Source organism: Corapipo altera, unplaced genomic scaffold (genome assembly GCF_003945725.1).
Source record: "Corapipo altera isolate COAL_440 unplaced genomic scaffold, ASM394572v1 51, whole genome shotgun sequence".
In the NCBI taxonomy this organism is placed as follows: Eukaryota; Metazoa; Chordata; class Aves; order Passeriformes; family Pipridae; genus Corapipo; species Corapipo altera.
This window is the reverse complement of record NW_020884892.1, coordinates 7690972-7707240: the sequence shown is the minus strand read 5'-3', so window position 1 is coordinate 7707240 and position 16269 is coordinate 7690972. Positions and strand designations below refer to the sequence as shown.

The window sequence follows — 16269 nt, the reverse complement described above, 5'->3', positions numbered from 1 at the left end:
ATACTGGCCAAGGGCACCTGATCTCATTTTGAACAGTAGAAAAATGGAGCTTTTTGCATTTTTTAATGTCAGTGAATTAATACTTGGGGCGGTGGATTTTCCTGGGGTTCTTTTTTTGTTTTTCAATTTTTAAAGAAAACCTTTCAGCAGTCTTACACCAGTGATGAATTTCTGCATTATCTGCTACGCTTGCCATATCTTGGTCTGTTTGCAATTCCAAATTCTCTCTATTGAGCTCAGCTGAAAATTAAGAGGCATTTATTTTATGGGGGTTCCAGAAGATCTTCCTTTTACTTTTCCATGCTGGATCCACATCCACAAGCTCATCTCTCCCTCAGGAACACACAACTGAAGTCACGCACATAAACTGTCATCCCTTTGAGCTTTTCCAAAGAACACTTCCACCATCACATCATCCCTGCTGAAACCAAAAGCCCCTTTACTCCTACCTACAGCAGAAATGCACGCCACGTACCACTTCATAAGACCAAATAACTGAAGGTTTATCGCACCTCCAGCACCTAGGAAAGAAGAAGCCATTTAGTGATGCTTGTGGGGACAAACAAAAGAGATGACAGGAATCAAACTAGTGCTGTAAATCTGCACAGCTTCAGTGCCCTGGGCAGCAACTCCTTCTCCAAGACCACTTCACGTGCCACCTTGGAACACAGCAACCCAGTTGTCATTCCATGTCTCACTTCTGCATTTGCAGCAATTAGTTCTTGCTTTTGTCAAAGAGGCATCAAGAGAAATGTTAACAGTGGTGGAAAACACACACTAAAAGAGCCGTAAAACTTCATCCTTCATTTAATGTGTGTTACTTTCTCAATTTAAACACAAAGAAATAGCAAATGGAATTCAACATCTTCATACAATAAATCCTTTTGCAACATAAAGCCACTTTTGAAGAATAACACCACAGTCTTTTTAAATGCTGCCTTTCCTGGAGTTCTCTCTGCTTCCTCTACAATTTCTGATTTCAGCCAGCTGATAAAAGAAATCAATTTTGCCCCCTTTAAATGTCAGGTTTACTAAGGCCTGGCATTACCTTTGAAAGAAGGAGGCCTCCCCCAGCTCCAGCCCCTCTTGGAGAAGAGCTGCAGCAGGATTTTGGGTCACAAATCCCCGTTTAGCTTCTCGTGGGTTAAACACGAGATGGATTACAGTGAAGGTTTGTTTCAATAATCTTGAAAATTGTTGATGGATTAATCAGAGGACTATTTCCCCCAAAATAACTGTGTCTGATTATTTCTTCACCACTGAATGAAGAAAGTTGATGTATCCTTCACGGAATGGGTGTATCCCATTGGTGGATGTATGGCACTCCACGGTGTCAGGGCACCTGGAGCTGCTCAGTGGGGCTCAGCAGCCCACCAGCCCGCCCAGCGAGGCATGTCACCAGTAAGCCCTAACATGCCATTATCCTACACCATTACTCAATTAGTAGGTTTATAGGTGATTAGTCACCTGATCCCAGGGCCCACCTCCAGCTAATCTCAGCTGAACACAGGCAGGGAACACCTTTCCGCCTCAGGGCTGAGAAACAAACTGGTGCCTCGTGCCTGTCACTCAGGTAGCCAGTCCGCAATTAGGGACATGAAACAACTTCCCCTCAGGGACAGCAAGTGTCTGAAAGGCACCAGGCTGAGCTGGCAAATCACCCACAGGTGCCAGACACCAACACCCAGACCCGACAGCACTCAGCCTGACGGCGTCCTCCAAACCCACAGCTCCTGGACTGCCACAGGGGAAGGGGGAGGACCATCACCATCCACTGAAATCCCATCCAGACCCATGAACATGGGCAGATTGTTAATTTTTGACAGTCTTCCTCACCACTGAAATCTATTTGAATTGGCAATAAATTTAATCTTTCCCAGTTGAGTCTGGTTTGCTCGTGAAAGTAACTAGTGAGTGATTTCCTTGTTTTTGTCTCAATCCATGAGCTTTTTCATATGATTTCCCTCCCCATCATGTTGAGGAGGAAGAGATAAAGAGCAGCTGGCCAAGGTCAGCCCATGAGACCAGGAAAAAACAGGCAATGTTCACCAAAATGCAGCTTTGCAAGAAGAACTAAAACCTTGGGTGGAATTTTTTTTTTTTTTTTTTGTGAACCAGCACAGCCACCCTACACAAAAACAACTATACAAGACATTTACAGAACATAGTTTTTCCCTCTCTTTCAGGCCAGCAATCCTGCAGTAGGAGTGAGAAGATACTCAGACGACAAACTCAAGGATTTCTCAATAAAGGAAGAGTTAGATTTGCAGCAAAGGATCATATTTACTGAAACTGCTATTGATTACATCTAATGGTAAGAATAGGAATCCAGATTGTTGTATTTATTTAAGATTACAACTTGAGTATCAGCAGCCCTTGACAGCTTTAAAATGTTCTGTCACTCCTTCCACCAAGAAGTTATGATTCTTGTCTTTCCATTAAGCAAAAAGACACTTACTTTATTAATTTATTTCCATGCACCCCAATTTCCACAGATGAGATGCATCACATCTTCAAAAAACCCTTGACACGAGTTCTTTTAAGTGCTTTCATTTATCAGAAAGGGTTTTCAGAGCTATTATCAGCTCTTGCAGGTACATCAAGTACAAAAGCAGTAGCAAAAGTCTGGCATCTTGTTCACAGCAACAACCCACCTAAACTTTTGGGGCAGGGGGAAAGAGACAGAGAGCTGCTCCATAGTAAAGCAAATTCAGAATCTACTTTTGGCTATTTCAGCTAGAGAGGCAGGAGAAAAAAGAACCAGGCAAACAGTGCCTTGGTTTCATCTCACAGGTTATCAAAGCAAGAGCTGTATGCCTTCCAGAAAAGTACTAACAATGACTACATGCAGACTTCAATAAAATGGGAAAAAAACCCTACACAGGCTACGCAGTTAGGACTTCTCCACTTCAGTGTAGTCGTTCAGCTATGACAAGCTAAAAAGTTGAGTCCTAAACACACAGTGCTGTTATAGAGCTTCACACCCTAGTAACACATCCAAATGCCATACATCTAATTTTGGAACAAAAATTGTAACTTGGCTTCTGTTTCCTCCTACCCCTCCAAAGAAAATTATGCTGAAAACAAAAGATTTCTTTTTATAGTTTTACCAGATAACAGAATCACACAGATTATTATGAATGTCTCATTTCTGTGGCATTCACTACACTACCTTCAAGTAGCAAAGAGACGCTATTGTGCTAGACACCACACAAAGTCACAGATGTTACACACAAAGAATGTCCTGGATAGGCAAATACGATTTCCACATAGAGACTATCACTTTTCCAGGAGTCTTTCAACAGGTAAAACAAGGAAAAAAGTGGAGGGGAGTGGGACAGGAAAACAATAACAGATTAAGGAAAAAAAAAAAAGGGGTTCTGGCCACAGATGTCTCAACACACCAGATGATACAATGGTTGACAATCAGAAGTTCCCTTCTCAGGTAACATCTGGCACTGGAAGTTCTTCCTCTTTTCTAGAAGAACCAGTGGTCAACTGGGAGAAAGGGCACTTGGCCAGCCGTAACTGCAAGAGCTACAAAGTGCTACCAAACACTAATATGTCACTCTGTGCAATTCGCCCATTTAGCCAAATCCATGATTAATGGACTGCCTAGACCTTTAACAAGTCACAAAAGCTATTGCAACACACACGTGAGCACAGAATTAACAAACATCATCTTGCCTGAAGTTCATGATTGCTCTTCTCCATCCAAAAAATTCTGCTTGTTGGCTTTGCTTCTTTTTAGACTGAAAAACATCAAGAGCCTATCTCATGAATGCTTCTAAGCTGCATCCATTTCCCAATCACTCACCAGAGTGGTGCTTAAATCTTTCAACAGACTGAAACAGAAATTTTGCTGGCAGGAGAGACTTCACTCTTGTTATGAAGACACAGAGGTGCACACAAAACCTATTCCATTACTTCTTTGGTTTCATTCACCTCATTTCAAATACAGAGAATCACAGAATGGCTTGAGTTAGAAAAGACATTTCTAACTCATCTAGACAGAACATCTAGACCAATCTCCTTGTCATGGACAGGGACATCTTTCACTACATCAAGTAAGCCCCATCCACACTGAACACGAACACTTTCAGTGATGGAGAATCCACAACTTCTCTGGGCAACCTGTTTCACTGTCTCATCACCCTCACAGTAAAAAAATTTTTCCTCTCCAATCTAAATCTACCCTCTCTATCAACTCCCTATTTCCTACATTCAAAACCAGAACTCAATCAGCAAAGTTCCAATACTGATTTCAAGAGCATCCCATAGACTGATGGTTGTCCATCATCTGTTTTCCAGTGCTGCAGGACAAGAAATAATCAGTTTTACTTGCAGCAGAGAAGCTTCAGATTGGACGGTCCATTCAACTATAAGACCAGATAACAGGCAACTCTGAAAGGTGTGGAGCTTCCTTTCACTGGAAGACTTTCAGGTAGAGTAACACATTCACACAGAGATCTTACAGGAATACCCAAGGGGCAAGGAAATGGACCATCTGACTGCTAAGTCCCATCTGTCTTTCTATGCTAAAGGTACTGCAGGTCCACAGGGGAAGTTTGAGCTTAATTCCATCAGCAAAAGGGACTCTCAACTCGTGCTAAACCCTTGCTGGGCTAGGAATAAAAACTCAATATCAGCAAAAGACAAGACATGAACTTCACAGGATTTCACAGCGAGAGCTGGAGGCACACATTACTGAATGGAGGAGCAGACAGGTACAAACTCAGAGTTTGAGAGACTACAGTGGATGCAGGTGAAAGTAAAAGCATGTCAAAGATCAGAGTGCCATTTAACCAGTAACTACCCTTCGGGAAAGACAGCAGGGGTAATTAAAAATGAAATCTTGTATTCATACATCTACTTCCATTATTTCTGCCACTTGTTCTGCAGGATTAGAAATGCATTTCCCTCAGCATGTACAGTATAGATAGGCATGCCAAACTTTGCTTTCCAAGGTGATATATTATCACAACATTGAAAGTTATGCAACAAAAACACTACTGAAGACATCTCATAGGCTATTAAAAAAATCTGTCAAGTAGCTATTTCTTCTATGTACTAAACAAGAACCACTTGTTTAGTATTTTCAAAACTGCTTAGTTTTTAGTCTAAACAGTACATTAGGACAAGAAAAAAAATCCAGATAAATAGCATGATATCCTGAGAAAATGGAGACTAAAATCCAGTCAGGAAAGTCCACAAAAGGGTATTCACCCCGCTGCGGAAAAACAACAACACATGAATACCAGTTCTTTCTACATTCCCAAACCATCTCAAGAACTCTAAAGAATGCCCAATTCCCTGTGCACTGAAATGCAGCACTGCTGCACAAGAATACAGGTAGTTATTAGACCTCACTAGTCATTTAAAGGAGGAGGGAACTGAAGTCTGGTACCATTCTGTTGTCAGAGCTCTGGAGTCTTTAATTTGTATTATAATAACACCTGCACTGTGCTAGCCCATATTTAAACATCCCCAGTGAAGGATACCAGCTGCCCCACGGTTGTGACTTCAATCTGTAATGCAGCAAGGACCTGTGAAAACTCATGCTGGCTTACCACCCAACCCATGAGCCTCCTTCTCTGTCAATAGGGACCACGTCAAATCTGTACCATCCACAGTTCAATTTCATGGATTGTAATATGAAGAAACTCAGCTCCAAAGCAGCCACTTCATGGTTTAAATCCAAGATTGGGTAATTAACAAACAAAAGTTATACTCATACTATGAGAAAATACATCATGCATAAACATACAGTCTCTCCCTCTCTAAACATAGGAAGTTATTCACAAGGCAGAGGGGGGCGGTGGGAAACAACTAGCCACAGCTTCTAGAGACGTTTTATCCCATGCCACATTAAAAGAGTTGGACATTAAGCAGTCTTCCAGAGGAAGCATTTAGTTCCACATTCTTCCCTGCAGGTCTGAACAAGTTTGCAAGCCTGAATAGCAGATTTCTCCTCAGAGACTCATCAATACTGCCTTTCATCCACTCAATCATTAAGTGGCCGCTGTACATTCTCAACAGCTATTATCTAAACCCACAATATTTCAGTTGGATCAAAATTAAGATAATTAAAATATTGGGAGGCAGTCATTCAAGTTAATACCTACACAGGACAGCCTCAAGCCAACGGCCCTGTGTTGGTCATGTCATCAACACCACTGGGGTCTCATCACTTCTTCCCAAGCAAGCAGAAACAAACCATAATTTCTGAGCATTCACTTGGCACAATCTCCATCACACAAGCACTCATAACAATCTCCAGGACCCAAAGTACTGACAAGCATTTGAGATGACCACAAAAGTATTTCACAGGGAAAAAGGCAGCAGCCAGGTACCCAAGTTTTTAATGCTTAATGAACTTTGCCTCTTGACAGACAGTAAAGTAGCCCGGTGCAGGCTATTTTCTCTCCATTTCACTCAGAAGACGACAAATAATCCCTTCCAAGCTCCAAATTAGACACCTGGTTTGCTCATGGGCAAGGAGCATCCATGAGGTTTGCTCATGGATGATTTCATTAGGAGGCATCTCATCACAAATACAGCTTTATCAACAAAAAATCCCACACCACTCCGCAAAGGGCTTCAGAGACACTATAAAACACACATTTGACTTTTGTGGCAAAAAAAAAAAATCTCGAATTCTTCACAATCAACTAGCTTATGGTTAAGATACTCCAGTCAGACTTCTCCACCAAAATCTGAGATGGCTTGTAGTTTCAGCTACAAGATTGGAGTTCAAGACACTTGAGACATTTGTAGATGTCATCTCTTCCGCCAGCAAATACTGGGTCATTGCAGGGGGTGACCAACAAGACACCTTAATCAGTAAAAACGGAGTGGTGTGTATGTGAGGAAAGAAACTACTGGGAGCTTAAAAAACATCCCCTCATTAACTCCATCCTCTGGATGCACTCAATTCCTTCTTGTCCTAGGGGAAGGGAGTAGAAGTCACTAAACCTGCAGCCATAGTTTGCTTTTCTGTTAAATGGGAGCCGTTCTTTGGAGCTAAGTCACACAGAGAGCACTTTGAAGATGAAAGCTAATATGGTCTTAACCACAAAGCTACCAGACATTTTGTCTCCAATCCTTCCAAACATCTCAGCATCCAAGGTATCTCACAGCCCAGCAGGAAGAAGTCAATCAATGTCCTTAAAGGTCAGCACAGATCCCATTAAACTCAGCACCTCACAGTATCAAGACAGACATAATTTTCAAATTGAAAACATACACTTGAAGAGGGAAATGCATTTCTATGTGCAGCCTAAAGAGGCTACTCTAATGCCTCTTTATGGTACTAACTCAAATCTCTCTGTAAGCATCTTTTTTGCACGCCCTAAAGTAGACCAAAAAGTCTTTTTAGATACAGTTCCTATTCTGCTCCCTGCCATGTACTGCTTTCTGCTTATCTTCAAGACCACACTGTCTCTGGGTAGACCATGAACCTCAAAAATGGTTTTCAGAAGCTGAAAACACATAGGCTGTGAAGCAGAAGATGGAGTATTCCTGTATATCTGTAAACAGCATCAACTGTTGCAACTTCTGTACTTAAAAAAAAAAAAAAAAAAAAAGTCAAAAAACTTAACTTTTTTAGGTATTTTATAACAAAGATTTTGGTACAGCTCATGCACACTCAGAACTGAGGAAGGAAGGAGCAAACTCTACCAAATCTGACCCTCTGTTAAGTATTAACCAGTACCAAGCATGTAATTACACAGACTTCTAGTCCTCCAACATTTGTTCAGTCAATTGTGTTTCGTGCAGCACTGCACAAGTCCTTCCCCACTTACAACCTCGCAAACCCTATTGTGCAGCACTTGGCGTCCTGCCAGGTCCAGAAGGGAGTACTCTTAAAAGACATTAAAAATCTTTGCCCTGGGTATGTCACAGAATAAGCCAGCCTCGTACACACTTACTCAGCAAATGTTCAGCAGTTGTACAAATTGTTAACACTCACACAAGAGTATCCGGATCAAGAAAGCACATGTCCCTAAAAAATAAACTACTTGTGAGTAAGTATGTTCCCAGCTATGCCCTGCTGCTTGAACTCCAGTGTTTAGGCAGGCACGCAACGGTTCTCCTTCCTGCACCATCTTTCAGCCTTCACGGTATGTCAATCCCTCCCCCTCTGAGATGTTTACAGAAAGACACTGCAGCTGCTTAGAAAAGGCAAGGAATTTCAGTGTATGAACCTACTGTCTGAGCAAGCAGGTTGTTGGGAGGCAGTTGGGGGTAAGAAATCAGCACAGTCAGCTATGGTCCAAATGCCTTGGTGGCAAAACCTTCAAGGAAAGAAAAGTGGGAACAAAAGCTGCAAATGATCTCATTTCACACTTCTGGGGAAAGGGGAAGATGGGTCTATTTGGTAGGTTTTAAATAGTTGCTGTAAAGACTGTCATATAAGGGACATGCCAGTGCAACACAGCACATGTGGGAAAGCGAGGACAGAGATGCCCTTTCCACTCCAAGCCTGTATCTGCCTGTTGCACACAGAATCACAGAATAGTTTGGGTTGGAAGGGACATTACAGATCATCTGGTTCCAACCCCCTGCCATGGGCACTGACACCTTCCAGTACACCAAGTTGCTCAGGGCTCCATCCAGCCTGGCCTTGGAACACTTACAAGGATGGCCATCCACAGCTTCTCTGGACAACCTGTTCAGTGTCTCACTATACTCACAGTAAAAAATTTCTTACTTATAGCTAACCTAATCCTGTCATCTTTCAGTTTGAAGCTATTCCCCCTTGTCCTGTCACTACATGTCCTTGTCAGAAGTCCCTCTCCAGCTCTCTTGTCACCCTTTAGGTGCTGGCAGTACAGTAAGGTCTCCCCAATTCACATAGTCTCATCTCTCGGGACTGTACAGGTCCCTCTGTATGGCATTTCTCCCCTCCAGCATGTTGACTGTACCACACAACCGGGTGTTGTCATCAAACCTGCTGAGGGTGCACTCGATCCCACTGTCCATGTCACCGACAAAGATGTTAAACAGCGCCAGTCCCAATACATCACACAGTTGTTTTTCCTTACAATAGTTACCATCCTTAGCAGCTGGACTGAAACTAGGCCTTAAAATGATTCAACTGAACATTCCTAATCTCCACAGAGATCTCAAGCTTCAAATAAAGCACAGCTGTGGAAGAGCTGTCATACTATGACACGTCACGGTAAAATAAATTTGCCCAGGTTCTTTGGTACATGTGTGCTGTCCTTTCGATTTACACAAATGCTGAGGACTTGCAGCTGTACTTGCTGTAGTAACTGTCTCAGCATTTCTATTTTTTCCATCACATATTTTTTTCCACTCAGTTTATATCATTTGTGTGAATAGCACAAGGCCATCCTTCGAAAGTAATCAGGGCTACTTAACAAACAAAACTCTTAATCCCTGATGTGGCCCCCCCCCCTGCTCCCAACTTCTACAAAAAAGAAGACTAAAATGCTGCTTCTCACCAGTCACTTCCTAACATGAGATAAGGGACTGCAAAAACATAAATGTTTCTCATGCCCATATGTTCATGTCTCTCTACTCTGCTTTAACCAAGAGTTTTGCATGGCTGAAAACAAAGGGGCACCACTGCCTCGTCCAAGAGCCCCAGCAGCAGCAATGCAGTCAAGGGTTCACCTCCGCTACAGTATTAGAGGTCACTGCCAGAAGGAAAAGGTTGACTTTATTGAGTTTTAGGCTAAAACAACTATAAATAAGTCATAAAATACAAGAATTTCTAAAATTTCCCAATCTTACACCTCCTTTGGGAACCTTGTTTTTGTTCACTAACACGACAACAATATCTGCACATCTCTCACATGTGGGGAGATGAATGAGACTAATTGGTAATCCAAATCTGACCCACAAAAATTCAGTAAATCCTCCCACTTGGTATAAATGAAGTCACAGTGTTCATTAAACTCATGTTCCTCCAGTGCCCACCCCATGGATGTCAAGTGCTGTACACATACAGCAAGCCCCTGCTCTGTCAAAACACATGCTGGCAGAAGAGGCAAGACAAATAAAGAACATGCTACAAGCCAAAGAAACACCATCAAGCAAGCTACAAACACTACCAATTTCAATGTTTTCAGAGATGTTGTCTTTTTCTTCAGGATAGCAGAGAACAATGTGATTAAAAGGAATGTAAAATGAACTCAAAAGGAAAAACAGCATGACAGAAAATCTCTGCATGAGAAGACAAGGTCTTTTAAAATCCATCCACAACAGGCCCTCCCAAAAATTATCTGCACTGATTTGCTTTGCACTAAAAGAAATATTGAAAATAACAGTACATTGCAGCATCTCATTTCTCAATTGCAAAAATGAATTACAAACCATTCAGATCAAATACTTCCTTCCCACGAGGAACTACAGAAAATATGCTGCATTCAAAGAGAAACCGCACAGCGTTTGCATGCAGCACACAGAACTAGTCCTCTAAGGGAACAAGCACATTTTATTTTTGCTTTTATAAACTTTGATTGCATTGAAAAACATCTTGCATAAGACTATAACAAACCATAAGTGTCATGTACTCAGTGATGTATTGTAGGAAACACCAGGGTTGTGACAATGGATCAAAACTTAAGGATGGGATGGGCAGACATTTTCCCACCTTTATGATTCTTTAATCTGATCCTGAAATCTCAAAGCATCGAAATCCAATTCTAGAGCACAATGCCAAGTACAACTTCCACTGTGGACTTTCCACAAACAACCCCATCATCATGTACACCAACATACTACTCAACAAACATGACCCTTGTTTTGCATGGAAAAAACGGACTTCCCCTGTCAGGGGATTGAAGTTCCAGGTGTTCTGTTCAGCCTGAGGAAGAGGAGACTGAGGGGAGAGCTCACTGCAGTCTACAACTTCCTCACAAGGAGAAGCAGAGGGGAAGACACCCATCTCTTCTTTCTGGTGACCAGTGACAGGACTTGAGGGAATGGCATGAAGTTGTGTTAGGGGAGGTTTAGGTTGGATATTAGAAGGGGTTCTTCACCCAGAGGGTGGTCAGACACTGGAACAGGCTCCCCAAGGAAGTGGTCACAGTACCAAGCCTGACAGAGTTCAACAAGCACTTGGACAATGCTCTCAGGCACACGGTGTAATTCTTGGGGTATCCTGTGCATGGCTAAGGGTTGGACCTGATAATCTCTGTGGGCCCCTCAGAATATTCTGTGATGTACAATATTGTGCTGTACTAATGGGATGTTTATTAACCATATCTATATTTACTCAATAATATAATTTCTCTAATTCACTAAGCTTTACACTGAGTTATTTTGGAGCATATTTTGTTGAGTATTAGCTCCAGAAATACTTTTGGTAGAGGGTGGAAAGAAATTTGGGGTTTCTGGACAAAACATTAAAGACAGTTCAAGAAATCTCAGCCAGCAAGACATAATCTTGCTATCAAAAATGTGATATGTTAGTCACACCAACATATATTCCCCACATTAAGTTTCAAAGTTAACGCAGTATACAGAAAAAAAATGGAAAAAATCACACTGTTCAGAATTATAATTTCTGTAACCCTGTCAAGATCAGGCAGAGCTCAAAATTAACAACAGGTACACCTGAGCTAGTTCTGTATTACTGTGAACAAAGAGAAAAATCAGTCGACGTGTACTGTATCTTCATCACCTCAGCTGCAGCACCCATCTGCATCCACTGGCAAGACTTCAGAGTAATTTACGCTGTTGATTAACCCTACCATCTTTACAACAAAGTTTGAGGCAGAGCAATACACGATAAAAGACCCTGTGAACTGTTTAGCTAAAAAAAAGGCGGATGCTGCAGCAAATCCCTCAGCACTGCAGGGCATGTGGGGCCTTGATCACAGCCTGTGATGAGAAATCAGCACAGATAGTGCACTTGGGTAAGTGTGGGCAGACCCCTATGCAACATCTCCAAGATCCTGCCAGAAGCCTGCCCACACAGACCTGACTACGTGAAACAGCATTTAAAATGCTAATTTTCACTTTACTACTAAAGGTATGATTAGTTGAAAGGTTCTGGTTAGCTATCAAAAAATAGCTATTTTTTCTTAAAAATTGTCATGTTCCTTTGTGTACAATTCACAAAGAATCCTAGCGCATCTCATCAGCAGTACGGCATCAGCTGCATCAAACCAAACTACAGGTAAAAATTCTTTGTTCTACTCCTGCTAAATAACAAGCAGATTTTCCAAACCATAACAACAACCATGTTGCTAAAGATCTGCTGGATTCCTTCCAAACCTCCCCCCTCAGTAATTGCCAGTTCACAAAACAGGTTCCACTACTATGGAGCATTAAGAAAAAAATATTCACACCTGTGCCCATCTCCATAAGCTCATGTCAACATGTTTCTGATGAGCAGCATTTCCATGCAAGTAGCAATGTGTAGAAGAAAAAATAAAACCACATAACAAAGGCCCATTGGCTTAAGAGCAAGAAAACCCAAATGCATCACCCATGGAAAGAAGGAGAGAATAAACATACTCAGTGTCCCTCCGTGATGAAACCCAAACCACACTGCATCTGGAACAGAACATCTTCTGCGTGCTCCCTGCACAGCCCACTAAAAGGATTCCAGGATTTGTGATCGTTTCCTGCTTTTTGGGAGGTTTATTTTAAATTGCAGTCATTATTAAATCCAAGGGGGTTGAGAGCCCGAGGACCACCACCTCCAGGACTGCAACACTGTCTTGACAGATACAGACACACTCTCCCTCCTCTCTGTAATCTGCCTGCTCTTGACAAGTCACGCTTTTAATTAAATGTCTCCTCATTAGATGTGTTGAGAGGACAGTGCATATGAACCTTGCCAAAAAATAACTTCTAATGCAAACAGCTTCTCCACCCCCCACAAAAATACACATTAGAAGCCATTCACCTCTGCCAGGCTCCCTCCTAGAGCAGATCCTGTCCTCCTCCAACCCCAACTGGCAGCTCTCTCTCCCGCAGCCCTCCCTGCTCGTGAGCCCTGCATGGATGAGAACATCCAGAGAAATCCCGAGCCCCTGGTTGGGAGCAGCACCGCGTGCTCGGTTGCTGCCTTGAAATTACGGCGGCCCCCCATTATCTGACCCGTCCCTCAACATCTCCCGACAAGTGCATCCTTCCCAGTCAGCCCTGGGATGAAGACAGGCTGCCCTTGTCCAGGGGAACACTGCAGTATTCTGCAGTAGGGCCGTCTGCCGGGGGCAGGGCGCCGCGGGCCCTGGGGTTTGGGGAAGGCATGACTGACAGAACACAGCAAGGCTTTTACGCTGTTTATTTCCACGAGAGAAGGGTGGGAGGCACCCGCTCACCCAAAGAAAACCCTACAGAAGTGCCCTTGGCTGCCAAGGATATATTGGGAACGCCCCTCTCAAAGGGACCCTTTGGCAGTCAGGATCGGCACACTCAGATTTCTGGTGGATGGTGGAGAGGAGACCCGGCGACTTGAGACCTTTGGATTCACGCACAGAAAGAAGCAAATGCCACCTCCCTGAGTATACAGAGCGTGAAAATAATATCGCATAACCGACCGACTGCAATTTTAATCCAGGCACACATCAACTTTTGAGCATCTCCAGGCTGAGATTTTTCTCCATCGCTCCCACCAGCCTGGTACCGAAATCCCCACTGCCCTTCCCAGCCCCACCCCAGGCTGACATGCTCCGTGCCCGGCTCCTCCGCACCGCGCTCCCGCCTCGCTGCGTCCATTCTGCTAACGCTCTGACAGCCCAAAGCAGGGGAGAAAAAAGGAGGAGAAGGAAAAGAAAAAGATGTTTAAAAAAAAAAAAAGAGGCAGGCTTGGAAAACGCTGACCCTGGTGCAAGGTAACAGCTTGCATGTTTGAGCAGGAGAGACAGCGAAAGGAGGGAAGGAAGAGAGAGGGAGAGGTGGTGTCCTGCAAGCAACTCGCAAGCCCCAAACCCTGTTGGGGTGTGAAGCATTTACAGGGGCCCCTTTGCCAGGCTGGTCCCAGCCCCGGGGAGGGTCCCCCAGCGCCGCGGGGAGAGGTCGCGCCGCCACCAGAGCCCGATGCGGCTGCACCGCCCGGGGCGAAGTTTCGCCAGGCCAGGTGAGAAGACACCTCCCCTCCCCTGTGCCGCCCCCAGACCCCTCAGCCTCTTACCTTCATGTCGCTTATGATGGTCTGGAAGAGCCCTCCGAGCGCACTACATTCCTTCTCTATCACAGCCTCCATTTTCCTGGCTCGAGCTCACTGGAGGAGCAGGATTTCACCGCTACCGCTGCAACTGCACTGCTCAGCTGGAGGAAAATCAGACACCCCGGGCTCCCACCTCACCCAAAACAAAACAACAACAAAAAAATAAAAAATGGGGGGGTAAACAAGCCGATATAGGCAATGAGGGGGAAAAAACCAAAACACCCCAACACACCTGTACCCCTGTCTGCCTGCACGTCTACAACGGGAAAAAGGATAAAATCCAACCTCTCTCCTACACGCGCCTCCCCGCCCCGCTCCGCGGCACCCGGGCACTCAGCGCCGAGCGGGCACTACGCGCCCATGCGGGGGCAGCCACAGGGCCCATCGCTGCGCATCGCGGCCCCGGCCCCCCGCGCCTCCCGGCACGGCAGCGCTCAGGGCAGCGGGCGCCCGCGGCGCTGGGCGAGAGCGCACCCCAAAAAATTAAGTGGGGGGAAAAAAAAACGGTCTCTGTATAAAAAGGGGACGAGATCACGCCGATCCTTGTGGCGCAGCCTGGGGAAGGGGAGAGTCTCTGCAAACCCCAGTGGAGCAGACTGCAGCTAAAGCACCCGACCCGCTGCCTGCTCTCTCCGGGAACAGCCCGCTCCGCCCGCCCGTGCCGCTCCCGCGGCGGCAGCGCCCGCCCCCGTCCCACCCCGTACCGAGCGCCCCGCCCGCCCCGCCGCGTCACCGGCGCGGCCGCCCATTGGCCCCGCGCGGCCGGTGCACTCGGGACCGCGGTTCGAGTCCCGCTGCTGCCGCGTCCGGGTCCTGGTAGTGGTGCTGGTCCCTATTTCGGGGCAGGCGCCGGCTGCGTGTCTTCGGCTCGGCGAAGAAGTGGTTTTCTTCTGGTGACATTCGCCGAAATGGCTGAAATTCGTCTCTGCTGGTGAAAAGCATCTGCCGCGACACCCCCGATACCGAGCTGAGAGCCCTCAGCGAAGCAACGCCCTGGGTTGTACAGCCGGCAGCGGCTGGGCGGCTGTTCCCTCATCCTGTCCCAGACATGCCAGACGATACCCAAGGGTGTGAGAGTGGGTTGTATAAAATGTAGGGGGTTAAAGTAATTCAGTTTGCACATTAACTGTGCCAAATTTTGCGAACATTTGGTCGAAATCCTCTGTTTCTGCATGTAGGCAGTCAGTGGCTCACCCTACACGTGTAACAGCGGAACAGGAGCAGCACCGAGGGTCCCCGAGACCCCCCGTTGGCATAAATGGAGCAGTGCCCCGCTGTTTTGGGGAGCAGAGCTCCAAAGGTCCTGCTGCCGCCCAGCCCCGAGAAGCTGCGCACCCAGGAAAACAGGTTGTGTTGCTTTGTGGTTTAGTAAGAACCACTTGTAGAACCAGGAACGTGTAGGTATGGAAGAATCAGCCTTAGACGTCAAAGGGGTGTGAGGGGTCTGTCTTTCTGTACATACACACAGCAGTATGTGAACAGCCATGACTGAGAGGGCAGTTTGGAAATTTGAGTTATTAAAATTAAAATTTATCCTATGAACTCTGCCTGAGAGGAGTCAGTGTGCATGCCAGTGTATTTTGCTTCATTTCAGACAGTACCTGGGTACATGCATAAATTAATATTGCATGTTAATTTATCACTGAGGGAAAAGGCTGGACAGGTGCCCTTTCTCCAGCAGGGCCGTGGCAGCACAGGCTGGGGCAGCAGTTTCCCTCGTCTTTGGAGAGGAAAACCCTGCACAGGTCTTACCAGGCGATTCATTTTGGAGCTCTGCATGACCCTCGCTCCCACAGACAGGTCCAGCAAACGTCCCCAGAGGCCTGTAATAGCGACACCTGCCCATCTCATACAGAGCTTCTGGTGCTGTCACATAATCAGCGTGACAGCGTTCCCCTGGGACAGAGTCACAGCCAGCAATTCGGCAGGGAAAGTTGGTGGCCTACTTTGCTTTCTTCAGCCACTCTGTTTCTGGGATGATCCTTGTTTTAGGGCAAACAGTGACTTGGCTAACCTCCTTTCTGGGAATGAGAAGTTTCAGTGTAAAAGGTTGTGGAGTGCACAATGCACATGAGAGAGGAGGGTGAAAAACCTCCTATAAAGAAAAGCTGTTG

General features: G+C 45.2%; 1 protein-coding gene across 19 annotated transcripts in view; it reads right to left on the bottom strand.

Annotated features, from left to right (window-relative positions):
• The window catches only part of MTSS1 (MTSS1, I-BAR domain containing), a 126531-nt gene extending 111715 nt beyond the window's left edge, over positions 1-14816 (bottom strand). For 17 of the 19 annotated variants that reach the window (XM_027645702.1, XM_027645703.1, XM_027645699.1 and 14 more), the window contains exon 1: positions 14120-14816. In XM_027645702.1, coding sequence (XP_027501503.1) covers positions 14120-14191 — 72 coding nt within the window. In that variant the 5' untranslated portion in view covers positions 14192-14816. The remainder of the gene's footprint in view (positions 1-14119) is intronic. The other 2 variants (XM_027645694.1, XM_027645695.1) reach the window with 2 other exon arrangements.
• Between the last annotated feature and the right edge of the window lie 1453 nt (positions 14817-16269).